Source organism: Lactuca sativa, chromosome 2 (assembly GCF_002870075.4).
Source record: "Lactuca sativa cultivar Salinas chromosome 2, Lsat_Salinas_v11, whole genome shotgun sequence".
NCBI classification, from domain to species: Eukaryota; Viridiplantae; Streptophyta; class Magnoliopsida; order Asterales; family Asteraceae; genus Lactuca; species Lactuca sativa.
The window spans coordinates 222983387-223004032 of NC_056624.2; the positions used below are offsets into that span (position 1 = coordinate 222983387).

Below are 20646 nucleotides of genomic sequence, written 5' to 3' on the forward strand. Positions count from 1 at the left end.
GATCGAGATCATCGTGCTACAAAACATATACATTTAAATTTAATATAAAACGTTAGTAATTGAAAAAAAACAAGGTTTCAAAATTAATTTTCTAATTCGGTTTATGAAATAAATAGCAACGTACTTTTTATTTAATAAATAATTTATAAAAAAAGGCAGAAAAAAGGGGAAAAAGACATTTAAGGTCATTCTGCGGAGAACCCTCTGCGGAGTGACCTATACCTCCGCGGAGAGATATTTTGCCCTTTTTGTTCATTCTGTGGAGAGAATACGTCAATCTGCAGAGGTCCCTCTGCGGAATGGATCTTCGCTACTTCAAAACCAGTTAATCCTAAATCTAAATATGTACATATTGAAGGTTATCAATTGCATTTTCGTAACATTTGAATCTTACATATATACAATACGACATTAATCCAAAGAGGGAAATGTGAAAAATACCCGGGAGTCGTATCCATCTGCGAAAATATTGGGGAAATTGCGCTCCGTTGGTGCCGGATTGCGGGTTCAAGTCGTTGTCGCCGGAAAATGACGCCGTTGAACTCATTGTTGTCGGGTTTGAACTCGTTCTCTCTGGAAAATCGATAAACTCTATCGATGCGGAGACACGAACGAAAAATGGAAGTGGAAGAGGAATCCGGGGGGGGGGGGGGGGGGGTCTAGTTGGGGACCAAAGAGGAGACTCGTTTTTTTCAAAGAGGGGAGGGGGCACTTACGAAAATACCCCCACTCCGCGGAGATTTTGTCGTTCCGCGGAGCACGTAGAGGGTTCTCTACGGAATGCATGTCTATAGCCGGAAAGACCTGCTTTTGTGACTAAATTTTGAAATACATCCCCCCCCCCCAAAAAAAAAATATGATAGCCGGTATTTTTCCAAAAAATTATGTCATTATTTTGTCAAATTGTATTTGTAAATTTTTGTCTATCTAATTTTTAAAGTTAAGAGTTCAATTTTATGAACACTTTACATAAATATAAGTATGTCTTTCAATTCTTTTACTCTTAGGTTATGCTTGGTGTAATAGGTAGCTGATAGTTGAAAAACTAATTGTTAGCTAAAAAAATAACTAATAAAAATAATGTTTGGTAAAAACTAGTTGATATGTTAGTTGGAAGATATAAAATGACAAGACATTTAGAAAAATATGTTTTTTATAACTAATTAAGAACATATTTGAAATTTTTCGAAAAAACTTATTAAAACTAGTCAAAGTAGTTTTTTTTTAAAAAAACTAACTTTTTAAGCTATTTTTTTTTATTTACAAATCATGACAATTTAAAAAAAAAACGAAAAATAAAATAGTTTATCAGTTATTTGTGGCGCGTCAAACACAATCTTAATCTTTTGTGTGTGCTTATTAATCTTAAGGCTATGTTTGGCGGACTAGCTGAAAAGCTAGCTGTTAGCTGAAAAGCTAGTTGATGGCTGAAAAGCTAGCTGATAAAAAATAACGTTTGGTAAAACTAGCTGAAAAGCTAGCTGAAATATATAAAATTACATAAAAGGACATGTAAGAATATGTGTTTCTATAATTAATTAAGGGGTGTATTTGGAAAATTAAAAAAAAAAAAAAAAAAGCTCCTAAAAAGCTAGTCTAAGTAGCTTTTCAAAAAGCTAGCTTATAAGCTAGTTTATCAGCTACTTTTTGGCTTACCAAACACGACAACATAAAAAAGCTCGAAAAATAAGCTAGCTTTTCAGCTAGCTGTGGCGCGCCAAACACAACCTTAATCTCTTGTGTGTGCTTGTTAACAAAAATCTCATGTATTAGTTTGTTTAATGTATAAATTTGAACCTTATATCTTAATCTTATAAGTTATTATAGGTACATTTATGAACGGATAATAAAAGCTTTTAGAATCTTTAAAGATTTCTTATGACAAGAAAGTAAACATTTTAATTGTGGTAAGGGTCCATCAAATAATAAACTGCAGCCACTAAGATTATAATCATCATCATCATAATAATAATAATAATAATAATAATAATAATAATAATAATAATAATAATAATAATAAAGTGTCTTCAAATTGTGCATGTTGTATTGGGGTCCAATGAAAATTGAAAGCCCTACTCACAAGCTCTTGTCTACTTTTGGAATATTGCACCCATTTGATGAAAGGGAGAACACCACCCTCTGTTTTCTCAGTTTTCCATTATCTTTCTCTCTTTTTTTCTTTTTTTTCCCAATGGTGTACCAGAACAATTGAAATGGACCTTAAAAAGTTGGTATACATATCATGATAATATATAGTGTTAGTTGATGATAATACATGTGTGGTATCAAGTTATTTTGTTTGTATATGTTACATTAACTTTTATAAAAAAAAACGTCTTTTCTTGTTGCCGAATAACAAATTATGCCAAATACATTAAGGATATGTTTGGGAGTGTTTTCCAAAAGTGTTTTTAGTAAAAATGTTTATTGGTTTATGACTTTTTGAAAAATAAATTTTTAAAAAGTGTTTGGATTAGTTTTTGTGGTGAGTATGTTAAAAAGTAATAAATTAAAAAGTGTTTCACTTAGCTTTTTAAAGATAAAAAATGATAGGAAAAACTAAAAAGCCATAAAAAAAAAACTAAAATGTTATAGCTTTTAGAAATTCTCTTATTTTGCGTACCCAAAAAGTTTTTGAAAAACGCTTTTAAACAAACCAAACATTTTTTAGCTTTTTGAAAACATACCACGTAAGCTTTTACCGTAAATCCCAAACTGCATGGAAGAAACGGTGTTCACTACGGTAAAACATGACATATGCTAAAAATAAGTTAATATTTTTCGAATCGGCTTTGATCTTCTTTAATAATAATAAAAATATCACCAAACTAGTGATCGAGCTCATATTAAGATTTAAGATACATATGGTTTGGAATTTCTTTATTTAACTTGTTTGTTAAATTAATTTATTTCAGTTTGATAATGTTAATAATTGTTAAATATTATTAAGTTTTTAAATGAAATACAATAAAAGCTATTTATTTACTTAAAAAGTTACTTTTATTTATAATTTTAGTTAGTTGTTTTACTCTTAACTTATTTGAAATGTTTATTATAAGTGGACACCAATTGACCAATTTATAACTGTTTTAACATTCTAAAACCATATAGATTGTAGCCTTTTTTTCATGACCAACATGTATACCAATTCAAATATTTATTTATCCTTTCTTAACTTTGCTTTGGTACGAAAAATAAAACATAATTTTTTTATGTCAAACAAAAATCACAGTTGTTAAGATCATGATTATGATCTTAAGATCTTAGATTTTAAGATCTTACAAACCAAAAACGATTCTGATCTCAGTAGGATATATATGAAGCGACCTATAGTGGGATCTTAAGATCCCGAGTAGAACTTTAAGATATTAACATGATTCGATCACAATGCCTCTCTAGTTTTATTATATAGTCGAACCTGAAATATTTGTCTACTGAACTTGAAATCGAGCATCGCAAGAAGCCTTATAGAGCATCATGATTTAGGCAGGTTACACTCATGATATTCCTATGTGATCTTAAACCTTTAATTGTAGATCATAATGATCTTGTTTCTTTTTGTTATTGAGATGTTTTATTCCTAATTTTTACAGTTTGCAGCAACAAAATTTATGGTTTATGTTTAAAAGATTAAAGTTGACTCTATATCAACGTCTTAATCTACATCAAGTAATAACATATACTGCACGTCAAGATCTTACGAGCAAATTTGAATGTAAGTTCATTTTGGTAGGATCTTTGATCCCGATCCAATCTTACGATCATTATTTTGCAATACATAAAACGATCTTATATATTATATAAGATCTCGATCTTGACAGTCTTAACAAATATCTTCACTTAATTATTTCAAAGTTCAAACAAAAATACATGATTTTTATTAGTTTATAGTTTATAACACCAATACTCTTTCACTTATGTAAACCGACTTCGCAAACTATAATACCTAAGTTTCAAATACAACAAAAAAAAAGTTTTCGGTTTGTCCAACCTGAATAAATATGTTGAAGAATGATAATAATTAGTTTGTAAGAAAAAATGCGATCGAGAAAGTCAAATACTCAAATGCTGAATTCATTTATATACCTTATTACAAAATAAAATTGAATTGGATATTTGCATTAAATTGGTCCAAATTTCGGCATGTTGTGTGTTGAAAAAGAAGCAATAGGTAGTTATTAACATGGTCTTGGTCTTGTATAGCAACCACAAACCAAAAGTCCCCACATGACCTTTCATGAAGGTTTACCTTCTTCACATCAATGTTGGATGTGCATGTTATGTATGTTACTGTGCCATGTGCATTTAATTAATGTCTCTTTTAGTTCATCTTCTTCCCCATAGAATCATGGACCATGTCCTCTGCATGTTACATACTTACATACCCATTTTAGGCATCTCAAAACATATATATACATATCCGTTACATAAGACATGACATGACATGACAAACACTCAGAAACTATGATGTGATCCGTTTACAAGCAAGAGAACGACAATAATGCGATTGTAAAAATAAATAAATAGATTAATGAGAGTAGAAGATTTATGAAACTAAATAAGCGAATAATAAAAATAAATAATTTTTTTTTTAACAAAATGAAAAAGTTGGTTGGGGTAGTAACAATGTTACTAACAAGGTGTTAGTCTATGAACAGAACAATTAAATAAATTGGAGAAACACGTGAATATGTGAAAAGAAAAAAAAAACAATTTGAGAATCAAAATGTACTGCTGCTTTCGCTTTCGCTGACAGAGATTGAAGGGCCTTCAGATTTGACAAGGTGAGGATTGGGTACTCTGCCTCTGCTGCTGATATCCAGTCCCTGGAAGCGGCCCAGTGGATCCTGCAGCTGCTGTAGGTGGGTGGCAGCAAGTAGAGGATGAGATTGGTGGTGGTATTCCGGATGTTGTTGATGGTTTGTAAAGAAGTTTGATTGGTGGTTGTAGGGAGAATGGTGTTGATTTTGATGCATTCCTAGATTGTAACCATCTGAACAGCTTGCTATTTCTCCTGTTGCCATTCTCAGTCTTTCTACTTCTTGCTTCAGTGCCTCGTTCAGAGCTGTGTTTATGTTTAAAAAAAAAAAAAAAAAAAAAAAAAAAACAGTCACATCATGAATGCAGGAAATAACATTGTAATTTGAAAAGTAGGATGCTGTAATAAACAAATCAATTTATGTTTAGGAAGCTTACCATCGCGTAAATGAGCTTGTTGTTCCATAGCTTGTAATCGCATTTTAAGCTCTGTGTTTTCAGAAGACAGGCCAGTTGTATCCCTCTGTAAAATCAAAAGTTTACATATCAAAATAAACATGTTTACAGAATGAGGTTATGTACGTGGCATCTATCTGCTAGTGGATAGGCATATAATTTGATAATATTCATGGTCAGTGTCTGTGTGTGTTTATATAAAAAAAAAATCACCTGAAAGAGAGTCAATTGTGCTGAAAGGGTGGTTGCTTCTGTTTGCAGGGTTTGAACTTTTCTCTCAAGTTCAGACATATATCGTGCCTTCCTCTCTTTCGAACGAGCAGCAGATTGTCGATTTGCCAAAATCCTGTAATTGTATTTGTATTTGTATGCTACAAACCATTAGATGATCTGAATCTTCTAAAGGATGTAACAACTAGCAAATCATGATGAGGCTCTTTATCTTAATATAAAATTTCTCTAAGGAGTGCTGCTAATGCAACACAAAAATGGTCTCTCACCCTCTCTTAGCATCTTTTGTTTTCACAAGGAGGCATATGCTAATTAGATTTATACAGAAATTAGCATGAAATCTTTTTGCATATAGCTTCCAATAATAAACCAAAATTTGCTAATGATGAATATGAGAGTTTATAAGAAAGGAAGGCTAACATTAAACATTTGAAGAGAAAATCTAACAGTGATATACATAGAGGTGACTGGTGAACTTGGAGGTTGTTGATAATTACTTTATTTGAATTATTCATTTGTAATACACCTTTTTTTCTGATACATCAGGACTAACTTCAAGCCATTGTTCAACCGATCATCAGACTTGTAAAAGTTTACAAACGTGCAAACTTGGGAATCAAAACTTTGGCAATCACCACAAGTTTCTGCTTACATTTGGTAAAAAATATTACAAGCCTTTTTTATTATTAATAATATGTTACTTATTTAGCGATTATTTCTAATGACTTATTCATATGGATGATAACCTATTAATCAAGTAAAAAAAAAATCCAATTTTAATCTATCCTGAAGGATTGAAATCCAAATCCAAATATCTAACAGTTATGTCATGCATTCATATTTCTATAATATACGATCGCATCAGTTGTTCAATTGGAATTAACTAAAGCATTAGATTTGCAAAGATCCGCATGGAATTAGCTTCCTACGTTTTATCTCACCGTTGACCGCTCCATCCATATCTTAAAGCGGTAAATCAAATTACTGATAGCAATAAGTTTAGCATACCTCTTAGCTCGCTTGGGATCAACAGTCCACAATTCAGCAAGTTTATCAGGGGCCATTGCCTTCTTAGCTTCTATGCTTTCACTCAAAAAACTCGAACTATCCACTGAATTACTATGACGATGTCGAGGTCTAGTACCGGTCCTTTCGCCATCATCACCGCCACCGTTATGATCCTCTGAAGGCCCACCACCGCCACCAGCATTGTTGATCCGACCGTTATCCAGAGCACCACCATCGTTCAAATTGGATCCGAGCTTCTCAATGTCCATGTAAGTACAAAACAGATCTTCCTCAGATCCTAGCTCTTCGAAGCTTTCAGACGGTGCGTCGTAAGGGTCTGACGCCAGATCTAGATCGTCCGGTAGCCTGAAGTTCACCTCGGAGTGTGCCCGTCGATGATGAGACGGCCTAAACGGAAACGCCGCCGCATTTTGCGGCTTAGAATTTAGATTCGACGGATCTTGCATTTCAACCAGTCGCGTAGAGTCTTCACCTTCTCTCTACAAAATCCTGTTTGTTTGTGTGTTTTCAGTTGTTTGCTTGTCTGAGGCAGAAGATGATGGGGGTTGTCTGGATCTCGTTTGTAATTAGATAATTCGGGTCGGCTTCTCATTTATTTGGTTTGGTTGACTTGTGCTAATGGGCTTACCGCTTACTGGCTTGGTGCAATAAGCCGGTTAGAGTTGGTTTCTTAACTCATATAATTAAAAAAACAACGTTTTTGGGCTAGAAAGGCCAAAATCCTTTGTTACATATCATACTCGGCCAATAGGCCTATCACTATCCATCTTACCTGCTCCATATCAAGTGGCTTGTGTCAATGTAACTCAACTAAAATTAAGAGATGTAAGAGATTAATGAAACTAGAATTCAAATTTCTTGTCCAATTTAATCCAGATGACAAAATAAATAAATTGAAACGGCTTGATTATCGGGTTAGAATGTCAACCATGCTATTTATCAAATATCAAACGTAATTAATAAAATAATTAGTCAATATATAACGACTGTTCTCAACTAATTTTCATATATGTAAACAATTTATTAGTATCATTGCTAATACTACACATCATTCTTAATATATGATACAGACGGGTAAAATCAAATGTTAATTAATTAATTTCAATTGTTGAAATTGTTTTCATTCTTAATATATGACATACACGGGTAAAATGTATGCTTCAGTGAATGTTGTAACAAACAAAATCAGTATAAATTTCAATAGAAGATATATCATTGAATATATTATATGTTTGTTTATTTCGACTATTATTAAAAAATGTCAAAACCCATAAAAGATGTATTTATGAAAATTATCCTATAGTATCTAACTATCTATTTTCCCATTAAAATAAGATTGCCGTTGGACATATGTTCTTGTGAAAAGAATATGTTTAAACATGTTATACAGTTATAATAATATTTAAGAAGATCGTTAATTTTTTATACGACAATATTTATACCAAATTCAAGTTAATTCAATATATAGCCTTCCTTGCAATTTCAATTTTAATACTTTAAATGTAAAATTACACAAAAGAAAGGGGACTTTTGTAAAAATTTAAAAGTTAAGAACGACGTGTGAGGTTTAACAAATAGACATTTATCTTACAATTGTATATGAATTGGATGGACTAATATTTATTGTCCATTTAATTTTTTATCCATAACATATTTGTGATTTTGTCGCTATATTTAGATTTGGACTGCATGATAATTACATGCAAACAAATATTATCGTGTACTTTTTGCAACTTCAACTTCCCAAAAATATGATGATCAATATTGCATGAAATCCGGCCGTCCGTTTAGGAAGAAGACTCCTTATATTCGCTTCTTAATATTTATGTCTTTCCAAGTCATCTGATCACGACCCAATTACTATAAATTCCACCCTAATTAAGCTCCCCATATCCAATAACATCTGTACAAAACAACACACCTCCTACAAGGAAGAGATCCACCGCCGGCGACCACCGTAAGCGATGGCATGTTTGGGTATTCGTTACGGACTTAGCAAATCCACTGCTGCTTTCCTTAACGATCGACGGGATCCGATTTCCGGACTCAAACGCCTTCATTCTCCCTCAATCCCCAAAGTCGCCGTTAAAAATAGTGTGCAGAGAATCTGGGCCGTGGCGGCGGTTGTTTCCGATCGTCGTGTTTCTAATCAGGTTTCCTTTTCCATCGACTCAGACCTAATGCTGGCTAACAGATTTGTAAACGACGATAACGAGTTTGATAATCGTGCTACCGAGATCTCTAGTGTTCCGGACAAATTCGAGGAGTGGATTGAAGGTTCCGTTACGGAAATTGTGAAGAACATAACACAAGCTCCGTTGCTGCTTCAAATCTACGCCAACGGCGAGGTGAAAACGAAGATGGCGGTGAAAGCTGAAAGCTGGCTGGATGTGATTACAGAGAAATCATCTTCGCCAGACGGGATCATACTAGTGGAAGAGCTATCGGAGAACAGAGATCATATATCAGAGCGTGAACTCAATGAAAAAGACGGGACTAGGGCTTTTGGAGTACTGATTCAAGGTAAAATCAAAGGAAGAGATGACTGTAAGTCCGCGTGTTATTTATTGAAAACAAGCAGCTTTAATGGTGGAGAGATGGGGTTGATTTGCAGCCATTTTTGTTTGATGAAGGTGAAGAACTTCTGGGAAAGTGCATCCTCGCAGTTGAATAGTTGTTGGCTGGTATAACGAAGGCCATATCCATATAGAATTTGATGGACAGTTTTAGGTGTAAATAATATAATTTCGAAATAGAGTGGGGGTATAAGGTGTAATAAACATAATTTGTTTGTTGAATAGTATACAATGATATTGATTTTCTAAATTCTTATTGCGTGACAGAATAAAAATATGTTAGAATGGCAAAAGCCATATTTTAAATTTTGAAGATTTCAATAATTAAATAATTATTGTTAACGGTATTATACTATTATTAGAGGTATCGGTTTATCAAACAGGTGTGAAGCAGTGTAACCAGCCTATATTGGTTTTCATCGGTCGATAAAGGCTTTAATATCATGTGCCAATCCAATTTCCAACATCTAAAACGTAACTTGATTATATCTTATCGAATCACAATCAATTTGATCCAGTTTCATCAAAAACCGATGTCTCTTGTATCCGGTTTTGAATCGGATCCAGATCAAATATGTACAAGTGTTACGACTTACCACCTAACTAATATTCTATTACAAAATTATGTGACATTTTTAAAAAACATATAAACATAACTCACTTTAGTAATATGGTCGTAGAATTTTTCATATGTTTTGGTTGTTGTCATGTGTTATATATATATATATATATATATATATATATATATATATATATATATATATATATATATATATATATATATATATATATATATATATATATATATATATATAATTGCTTTTAGTTATTCTTGCAAATATACTCATCAAGATTAGTCATATATTTTTGTTATTATAGTTTTAAATTTTATATTGACATCTTAACTTAATTAGCTTCGAATTCATGTAAAATGTACATACTACATACCACACAAACACAATCCAAGCAGAATTAATGTTTTAGCGCCAACCTATGGACTAAAAAAAATACTACTAAAATCAAGTTTGAAATACTATCAACTGTAAGACCATCCGTTAGGCCGTCCGGTATGGTTGCAACGGACAGGTTCGTGGTCTAGCTGGCCACGAACCACGATCGTGCACACCATCTCGGTGGCTAGTGGTGGTTCGTGGTCGGGACGAGCCGTGGTCGGGACAACGAATGCAAACGGAAATTGTGATTGGGTGGCACAGTAACGGTCATATTTTAGGGTTAAAATCTTTTTTTTTAATTTTACTATTCAAACAACATTGAACCACTTCTATAAATACCACACTTATTCATTCATTTTACTCACACGATTCTTTTTTCTTCTTCTCACAACCACACACTTCTTTTGCTTCATAAACTCAAAGCCAATGGCTCCTAAAAGGATGAATTGGTCAGAAAACGAAGAAGAGAACTTAGCATTAGCATGGGTAGCTGTTTCAAAAGACCCAGAAATACCTCCTATTTTTTGGGTAAAAGTTGGAAACGTTTTCCATGATTTAATGGGTTGCCAAAGTCGTAATCTTGATGAAATATGGCCACGAACCACGGACGTGCACACCGTCCCGGTGGTTCGTGGTCGACCGTGGTCATTGCAAAATGTGCTCGGGACAACGAAATGAAACGAGGATTGCTATTGGTCGAATATTTTGAGCCGTTGAACGGCTATTTTGTGGCCGTTCCTTTTTTTTTTTTTTCAAACTCAACTATAAAAACTCAATTACAAAACTCAATACCAAAACACATACACATACATATACATTCTACACTCAATTACACCTATGGATCCCTCGATAAATATGGAATTTTTAAAAAGTTTTGACTCGGATGACGACGTAGAATTCGTCGAGACATTCTTCAATGTTGTGCAACACGTTCACGCCGAAGAAAGTTCGAATGCAGCGCGTACAAGGACGGTCGTCAATCATGATCGCCAAGCCGCACACGACTTATTGGTACGTGATTACTTTGCCGATAATTGTCTTTATAATGACGACTCGTTCGAACGTCGTTTTCGTCTGAATAAGGCTATATTTTTACGTATTAGTAATGCTTTAGAATCTCGTTATGATTTTTTCAAACAAAAACCCGACGCTAGAGGAAGAATGGGTTTTAGTAGTATACAAAAATGTGCGGCTGCTCTTAGGTATTTGGGATACGGTATAGCATTTGATGCATCTGACGAATACTTGAAAATATCCGAGAGGACCGCGGTTGAATGTGTAGATTGGTTTTCTGCATGTGTTTATGAGGTTTTTCACGAAGAATATTTGCGTAAACCTACTCAACGTGATATTGAGAGATTATATTCGGCTCATGAAGAGAGGCATGGATTTCCCGGTATGCTTGGCAGTCTAGATTGTACGCATGTGGCTTGGGAAAAATGTCCAACTGCATGGCGTGGCCAGTTCACTCGAAGAGATATAGGTGAACCAACTATCATCCTAGAAGCTGTTGCATCTCAAGATTTGTGGATATGGCATGCCTTTTTTGGAGTAGCGGGGTCCAACACCGACCTTAATGTTCTTGGTCAGTCTCCACTTTTCAACGATATTTGGACCGGCAAAGCACCTGATATGACGTTCACGGTAAACGGGCACGCGTACAAATATGGTTACTACCTTGGTGATGGGATATACCCGGATTATTCTACATTGATGAAGGCATACTCAGTTCCTCGAAGTGAAAAAGCAAAATTGTTTACAAAAAAACAAGAATCAGCGAGAAAGGATATCGAGAGGGCATTTGGAGTCCTTAAGCAAACATGGCATGTAGTGAAATATGCTACACGACTTTGGGATAAAGAAAGAATTAAGCAAATGGTCCTAGCATGTATTATAATGCATAATATGATTATTGAAAATGAAGGTCGAGCGATTTGCACGTATGATCCGAACGACGTTGTCGTTCCAATTGAGGAGTTCGTACCCGGAACGAATGCTTTTTTGGAGCGAGTTGTCGAAATCCATAACAGTGAAAAGTGTTTCAATCTTCGAGAAGATGTCGCGGAACATTTGTACCAACATAGCATGAACGACGATTAGGATTTTTATATGTATGTTTGTTCGTTTTCTTATTAATGTAATGTTTGTTTTCTAGATTAACTAAGTAATGTAGTTTAAAATTGTTATTTTATTTTTATAATTAATGAAAAAATAGTTTTAAAAAAATAAATGCTTTTTACTTTTAAAAATTGTAATTTTATTTTAATTTTTGGATTAAAAAAAAAGTAATGTTATTGTATTTTTGAATTAAAAAAAAAAGTTATTTTATTGTATTTTTGAATTAAAAAAAAATAAAAATAATGATGTGGAGTGATGTGTTAGTGGTAATGGAATGTGGTGCTGATGTGGCACCCACCACATATGTGGTATGTGGTGGGTATAACGGATGGTCTAAGATCATCCGTTATACCCACCACATACCACATATGTGGTGGGTGTCACATCAGCACCACATTCCCCTACCACTAACATGTGATACCTACCACTAACACACCACTCCACATCATTATTTTATTTATTTTTAATTCAAAAAAACAATAAAATTACATTTTTTATAATTAAAAAGCATTCGTTTTTTTAAACTAGTGTTTCATTAATTATAAAAATAAAATTACAACTTCAAACTACATTACTTAGTTAATTTAGAAAAAAAAATTACATTAATTAAAAAAACAAAGAAACATACATATAAAAAACCTAATCGTCGTTCATGCTATGTTGGTACAAATGTTCCGCAACATCTTCTCGACGATTAAAACACGTTTCACTGTTATGAATTTCAACAACTCGCTCTAAAAACGCATTCGTTTCGGGTACGAACTCCTCAATTGGAACAACAACGTCGTTCGGATCATACGTGCAAATCGCTCGACCTTCATCTTCAATAATCATATTATGCATTATAATATATGCTAGGACCATTCGTTTAATTCTTTCTTTATCCCAGAGTCGTGTAGCATATTTCACTACATGTCATGTCTGCTTAAGGACTTCAAATGCCCTCTCGATATCCTTTCTCGACGATTCCTGCTTTTTTGTAAAAAAATTTGTCTTTTCACTTCGAGGAACCGAGTATGCCTTCATCAATGTAGAATAATCTGGGTATATCCCATCACCAAGGTAGTAGCCATATTTGTATGCGTGCCAGTTCACCGTGAACGTCATATCAGGTGCTTTGTCGGTCCAAATATCGTTGAAAAGTGGAGATTAGCATGAGGTGTAAGTTTCAGTGAAAATATAAGGTTTATTTATGTAGTGAATTGAGTTTGGAAAAAAATAAACAAACGGGCAAAATAGTCGTTCAACGGCCAAATAAACCAACAACCAATCACCTTCTTCGTTTGATTTCGTCGTCGAGAGCATGGATGAGCACGACCACGCCCGACCACGGAACGTCGGGGTGGTGTGCACGAGACTTTCTCGTGGCCAGCTGGATCACGATTTGCTCCGTGGTATGTATACACCCACCACATACCACATAATTGGTGGATGACACATCAACACCACATTCTCCGATCACTAGCATGGGATACCTATCACTAACACACCACTCCACCTCATTTTTTTTATTTAAAAATTAATTCAAAAATACATTAAAATCATTTTTTAATACTAGTTTTTCTATTAAATTAAAATACCAAATTACATTAAATAAAAACTACTTTAATTGAAATTAAAAAATAAATAAAACTAACAATAAAAATAAAAATTACATTAGTTAAATAAAAAAAATTTAAAAAAAAAACATTAAAAAAAACTAAAAATTCCAACCATAAATAAAATAAACTACCCCCTACGCCTACGTCGAGCTCGAACCGACTCTTTCATCGCTTGAAAAAGTTCCACAAAAGCGTTATCGGGTTTGTGATTTCTGTAGTTTGGAGGGGTAGTTTGGTTGGGATCCATGGTTTTTGGTTGTAAAAATGTAGTGTGTAATTTGTGTATAAAGAAAGAAAAGAATGGTGTAAAAATTAAGAAGTTAAGGTGTTGTATTTATAGGTAAATAAAGTGGGTAATTTTTTTTTAAAACCAAAGTAGCCGTTGAACAGTTATAAAAAATGGTCAAATGTGGGCTCGGATTCTATTGGGCGTTTACGTCCGTTGTGTGGAGCACGAAAGACCACGAAAACGAGCTACCACGAACCAACGGGGCGGTGTGCACGGCCGTTGTTCGTGGCCAGCTCAACCATGACCGGTCTCGTGCTAGGTATATCATATGGCCTAACACACATTTTACTGGTTTCATTGATAACCTAGACACCTAGTCATTAACGAACTGATAAGATTATTTACTGTAAAACTTATTATTCATCTCATGAATTCATTTAATGACTAGCATCCATATCAGCAAATCAGAAAAATGTTTGTTTTGAGAGAGAGAGGGGGGGGGGGGGGGGGGGGGGGGGGGGGGGACAAGATATGGAATTTAAAATTTCTTATAAACTTGAAAAATAACGAAGTTGTTGCTTGTTTATGTAATTATTCTAGTCTTATTATATTCCAAAAAATATACAATGCAGAAGGATATCAAGTTTTACGATAAATGTAGCATTGTATACACATCCATCCCATAAGCCCATTTAATGACGAAGCAACATTGTATACATATCCATTTCATCAGCCCATTTAATGACTACGCGTCTAGTTCGGCAATGAAACCGACAAAATATATGTTATAGGGAGAAAATGATCAAAGCGTCACTTAATTGTTGTCACATCCATCTCATCAGTCCATTTAATGACTAAGGTTCTAGTTCAACAATGAAACCGATAAAACATATGTTATAAGAAGAAAATGATCAAATCCTCACTTAATTTTTGTCACATCCATCTTATCAGCCTATTTAATGGCTAAGCATCTATTTCAACAATGAAACCAATAAAATATATGTTATAGGAAGAAAATGATCAAATCATCACTTAATTTGTGTTTGAGTTATTCATAAAATAGGATAAAATAATAAGACGTTTGTGGTTTGTGGAATTAGGTCAACAATAAACCAGGAAAAAAATAAACAAATTGTCACTTTTGCCGGTAACTCATGTTTTTCATAAATAAATTTTAGTTTGGGACTTATTCCCAAATTAAAACAAAATATCGGGACTTTAATTGAGTATTCCTATAAACATAATTTAATTACCATCTTTAGAGCTCAAATAACATATCAATCAACTTATTTTAATTTGAATGCCATCTTCACAGATCTTTTGATGATCGACTATTTTTCCACCTCTAGTAAAATGCCTTAAACCAACAATTATCTATCACAGCGTCACTTTTGGAGTCAAGATTTTCTACTATTCTCCCAACCCCATGTCCCATGACATACACAATTCCACCACCTCTAATAACAAATCTACACGACGACTATATTTACACAGACCAGATTTTGAAATTACTGATATACCCCTCCCCTGTACCAACCTAATTGGGGTCATTACATTAGAGCCAATTGGGTGTTGTAATTTTAGTTGAAGCTAGATTTGAGGGGTGACTAGTAGTAATATCTTGAAGTTTGGCTAGAGACCGGTATTGCAACTTAACACTCTCCGCATTATCCAATGTCTTCACCACATACCTGTAAAAAATAAAAAATGTAATCATTATTTTATATATTTATATCTATTATAATGTAGTTTAATCACTACAGGAAAAAAAGAAGTTAAATTACTAAATCCATAAAATGATGAAAAGAGGCTGACCATCCGTTTAAGCACTGGGTGGTTACAACAGCTTGACGACCAACAAAACGTGGAGGCGTCCTTTTGTTACCCTGCATAAATAATTTTTAACAAATTTTATATTCAGACAACACTTTATCCATACAGAAGAACTTGATGAGTGTAAAAAAAAAAACAACAAAGAGGGCTGGCTTTAGATTATAAACTTACCTTGATAATAACACGATCAGCCACAGTAAAAGGGAATTGAACACCTCTGCATCTCGAATTCGAGTGGTCCACTACTGTTAAATCACCATAATTACTACTATTCTCCTGAATAAAAATGAAAAGAATTTGATTATTATGTTCAGATATTATTTACAATTAAGTAAACAAAAAACACACCTGGTCAAATCTATTTCTTCTTTTGGATGCACACTGACTTTGCAATTCTTCTTCCCTACGATACGCATGTACAGCAGATCGCAGACCTACACAATTAATAAACTCAAATTAAACTAAAACACTTTGCAAACCATTAACTATAATTGCTAAATTTTTCAAACTGCATAAATAAGCCTATGATTAATAAACAAATCAATGGAAGTGCGCTGCTATTTATTGCATGATAAGAAAGCATTCGAATTCTACAAAACAACACAAAAAAATTTCTTACTTAGGTTTGAAGCAACTGAGCCTTCTGAGACCGGGTGTGAACACGTGTAGCATGCTTTCTGTAATAGAAAATCACCACATTTTTTTATAAATAACATCATAACATATTTTCCAAGTATTGCACACGCCATATACGAATGCTAAAGTCTTAAAAAGAAAGCTAATTAAGAAAACAACAATAATTAATTGGTGAAGGGCTTATAAATGATATTTTACAATAACAAGACTTGAAATTACTTACCATCCTCATAACATGTTGCATGCCACCACTACCAAAAGAATGCCCACAAGGCAATATCATAGCATCATCCATGAGTGTTCCACTGTATGAACATAAACAATGAAAATGTAAACCATAACAAAATACTAATAAAACATGACTTTGTTTTAATAAATCATAGTGATAATTGAAAGAATTTGCATGAACTCACGTCAAAGGATCTGAGAGTATAGCCCTTAGTGACTCCCCTGATCCACCTGAATTGGGAACATCTTTTCTTCCACTAAAGCCACACCCATTTTCAACCAGTATATCTTTGATCCCTGCTCCTCCTGAACCTTCCATCCCTTGAAGATACTGAGAGTAGTACAATTCACCGGTTGGGTCTGCAATAGTAATAGCATTTTGGTACTGGCATAACTGTCCTTGCTGATGATTCTCATTAGAACTTGCTCTTCCATCATTCATATCAGTTCCTGACAGCAACACCATAACAATTCCTTCCATTGTTAACAACACTCAATCATACAAGAGGTTTAATGGAACATCCACAGTCTAAACGCCCCTTGATGTTATATGTCTTCTCGATAGAATGAACAAAAACAGAAAATGGAGTGCGGCGATAATTGCTTCAAGACTTACCAATGGAGGAAAGATGATTCCTTTTCCCATTTCCATTTTTCTCGTCGCTGATGTGCCCGCTAAGATTACTTTTGTTAGCATCCATAATGTTGTTTACAATTCCAACCACGTGACCATCTCCACCCCCATCATCCATGTCGTCATCGTCCTCTTCTTCGTCATCATCACTGTCCGATCCATCTCGGCTAGGAGAACTGGAAGCCCGTCCATTTTTGCCATTCCAGTCCTGTATGCCACGGTGGTAGGCCGGGACAGCGTCGCACATGCTCCGGCGGAACTCGGTTGTGGCTTGCGGTTGATAGTGTCGATTTTGGTGTTCGATGAATCCGGTAAGCTCACGGGTAGTCTTGTTAGTGTTGTTGTTAGTCGTATGTCCGGCAGGATGGTGGTGTAGGTGCTGCTGCGTTGGGTTACAGCGAAAGGCTAAACTGGACTCGTCTTGGAAGAGGAGCTGAGGGTTGTGGTTGTCGGGACGGTGTGACAGAACTAAAGCAATCTCTTCGGAAGCCATGTTGAAGAACAAAGACAAAGCTGTAAAACCCTAACCCTAATTTTGTTAATTGTGACGGGGATTAGAACGCGATTGAGTTTTTGGGTTTTACCTTTGGTAGGGGGTGGTGACCGGGGTGGGACACTCCGTTTCTAGAGTTTGTTTTTGGTCGGAGACTAATTTCATTTTAAAAAAAAAAAAAATTGTTATTCTCGTAAAAATCGTAGAGTTTTCAGTCCATTTTTATCTTTATATACTTTTTTTAAATAGATTCAGTATATTAATTTCATAAAAGAAAACCCTTAAATTTATGAGTATTTTATGTTTTTACCCTAAATATTTTTTTTACCCTAAATTTTTTTTTACATATATATATATATATATATATATATATATATATATATATATATATATATATATATATATATATATATATGACAAAACTGCGAAAATGGTCCCTATTGTATGCATTTTTTCTGAAGTTTAGTCCAAACCTTAACTTTTTGGTTTTATGGTCCTTTTGATCATATTTTTTGTGATTTTGGTTCCTTGGAAAATTGAAAAGACTAAAATGTCATTTTGATATATTTTTTACGTTTTTCTATTTAATTTAAAGAAAAAATAAATAATTAATTTACGCTCACATATCTTTCTATTTGTGTGTGTAACAGTGAAATGACATTACGTCTTCAAACCCCACATCTCATTCCTCCCATTTAACCTCACTAAACACATCTCCGCCACCAGCCACCTTCATCTCCACCAACAATAAGTCAACCCCCACCTCTAACACTTTCGCGAACACAACCAGTCACTTCTAAATCTCCGCCATTGTCGTAAATCTCCTATCTTTTCGTATGATTTTTTTCCTTAAAAATACCTGATAAATCTAGTTTTGACAACATCTAATTAGGAAAGTGATTTGGTAAGCTTTAGAATTGGGTTAACGATGGGTAAGGGTTCAAGTAGTGGAACGAAGATAGGTCTGTTGGATTAAGATTAAATTTAAATTTGAAATGAAAACCTCGACAAGAATATGGAAAATCTTTCGGAAATTCTGAATCGCAAACTGGATTCACCAACAATTTCTCGGTGGCTCGTATATTGTTGGATGTCATGTTTAAAGGGAAAGATTTTATTTAAAGACATGGCTTTTGTATTAATGTTGGGGTTTGTGATTTTGATTGCTTTCGTTTACTAATTTAATTGATAATTTAGGAATAATGAAGATGGTAAGAATCAGTGAAATCAACAACTGGTCTTTAAGAATAACGAAGATGAAGGCAGAACGGTGGGGACAAAATACATTCAATAGAAGCAACTTGATGGCGTGTGTTTGTAGAAGATGACTAGTAGAAGCAGGTTGATGGTGGCTTTGTTTGTTGCAATATCAAAAGTTTCTCTTCTCTCATACATTTATCGAATACCTGGAGTGCATCACTTCCCCCCCCCCCCTTCTATAGAACACATGTTAAAAACATCCTCCTTTTTATCTCCCAATTCAGTAGATAAGAAAACATCTCTAGATGAAGATATGAAATTAGTTCATATAAGCAATATATATGTGAATACCCATGTTTTGTGAGCTCGATGTCATTTTGATTGGATTTGTAGGCAGTAGCTTGCAATTATTGAAGCTTTTAGAACATCCAAGATAAGTGATTTGTAGGTGAGCGTGTAAGAAACAATGACTATAAGGTTCCAATATATGGGTGAGGGGTTAATAAATAAGTTGGTACAGTAGCCCTCCTTTTTCGATCGTATTCTCAAAAAGAAAGGAAAAAAGATCTACGAGTTCTTATCTTTAGCAAATACACAAAAATTTTTGTGGGTGTCTTGGATGAATAATTCACAAACATCTCCATATATAGGGTTGTTGGAAGTCAGTGGTGGCACTGGTGATAGTGAACAACGGTGGTAGTCGGATATGGAGGAGATGAGTGTGTCTCTTCTTCAATGTGGGTGTGGAAGTTCTTGTGAGAGAGAGAGAGAGGTCTTTTCAATATTTAATAATTATAAAATATTTAAAAAAAATGAAAGAAAAATAGAAAATAAAAACCTCACGGGTATTAAAGTCATTTCATTTTATTGAGGGACCACATCCACAACGAAACTAGCTTAACAGGACCATGAAACCAAATTATGTTTGGACGAAACCTTAGAAAAAATGCATACCACATGGACCATTTTTGCAATTTTGTGTGTGTGTGTGTGTGTCTCTCTCTCTCTCTCTCTCTCTATATATATATATATATATATATATATATATATATATATATATATATATTCCATACTTAGCATATCAGTGTATAGTAGGATATCAATCCAATAGGCTAGCCTTGGTACCTTCGACCTGTCATTACAATGTAGAAAACTCACGTCGATCCGCTGATAATCAAATGACTGCTTGGACCGCCGAACTGGATAACCTCGCGCCAACTAACAATAAATATAATTTTAATCAATAATTAACCCGATAACCCAAAATACACTTAGGTCAAACTTGGCCAACCCTGATCAAAGTCAAAATCAACGGTCAAGGTCCAAAAGTCAAAATTTCTTCCCAGCGGAGTACGCCTTGCGTACCAAGAGAGTACGCCCAGCGTACTCTGATGTTGACCAATAGTGGGGCGTTGATCGCGTACGCGCAGCGTACCACCATGTACGCCCAACATACTCAACCCAGTCCCAAAACTCTATTAAGAGCTTATTCTATTATGTTCTTACATCCAAAACTCATATCCAAGCTCAAAATGTTGTACTAAATCATAAAGAACGTTAACACCATAAAAACCATCAAGTTTTCAGGTTTTTTTTTTGTTTTGCCCAAAGTTGAATTTTATATCCATTTTTACCCTCATATTTTCCAAAAAATATTCAGTTTTATCATTT

At 34.2% G+C, this 20646-nt stretch overlaps 3 protein-coding genes across 3 annotated transcripts; 1 reads left to right on the top strand and 2 right to left on the bottom strand.

The window, feature by feature from the left end:
- Positions 1-4567: 4567 nt before the first annotated feature.
- On the bottom strand, positions 4568-7040 carry LOC111884009 (bZIP transcription factor 18). The gene is made up of 4 exons (XM_023880339.3): positions 6454-7040; positions 5428-5560; positions 5197-5281; positions 4568-5065 (listed from the first exon to the last, which is right to left on the bottom strand). Exons 1-4 carry the CDS (start codon positions 6918-6920, stop codon positions 4722-4724), a joined length of 1029 nt encoding a protein of 342 aa, XP_023736107.1. The 5' UTR covers positions 6921-7040; the 3' UTR covers positions 4568-4721.
- Positions 7041-10858: 3818 nt separating this feature from the next.
- On the top strand, positions 10859-12103 carry LOC111883995 (uncharacterized). The gene has a single exon (XM_023880319.2). It carries the CDS (start codon positions 10859-10861, stop codon positions 12101-12103), a length of 1245 nt encoding a protein of 414 aa, XP_023736087.2.
- A 3118-nt stretch (positions 12104-15221) lies between these two features.
- LOC111884008 (U-box domain-containing protein 62) lies at positions 15222-17922 on the bottom strand. Its single transcript, XM_023880338.3, has 8 exons — positions 17265-17922; positions 16834-17098; positions 16644-16725; positions 16404-16461; positions 16133-16218; positions 15956-16060; positions 15767-15837; positions 15222-15642 (listed from the first exon to the last, which is right to left on the bottom strand). Exons 1-8 carry the CDS (start codon positions 17773-17775, stop codon positions 15507-15509), a joined length of 1314 nt encoding a protein of 437 aa, XP_023736106.1. The 5' UTR covers positions 17776-17922; the 3' UTR covers positions 15222-15506.
- Positions 17923-20646: the final 2724 nt, after the last annotated feature.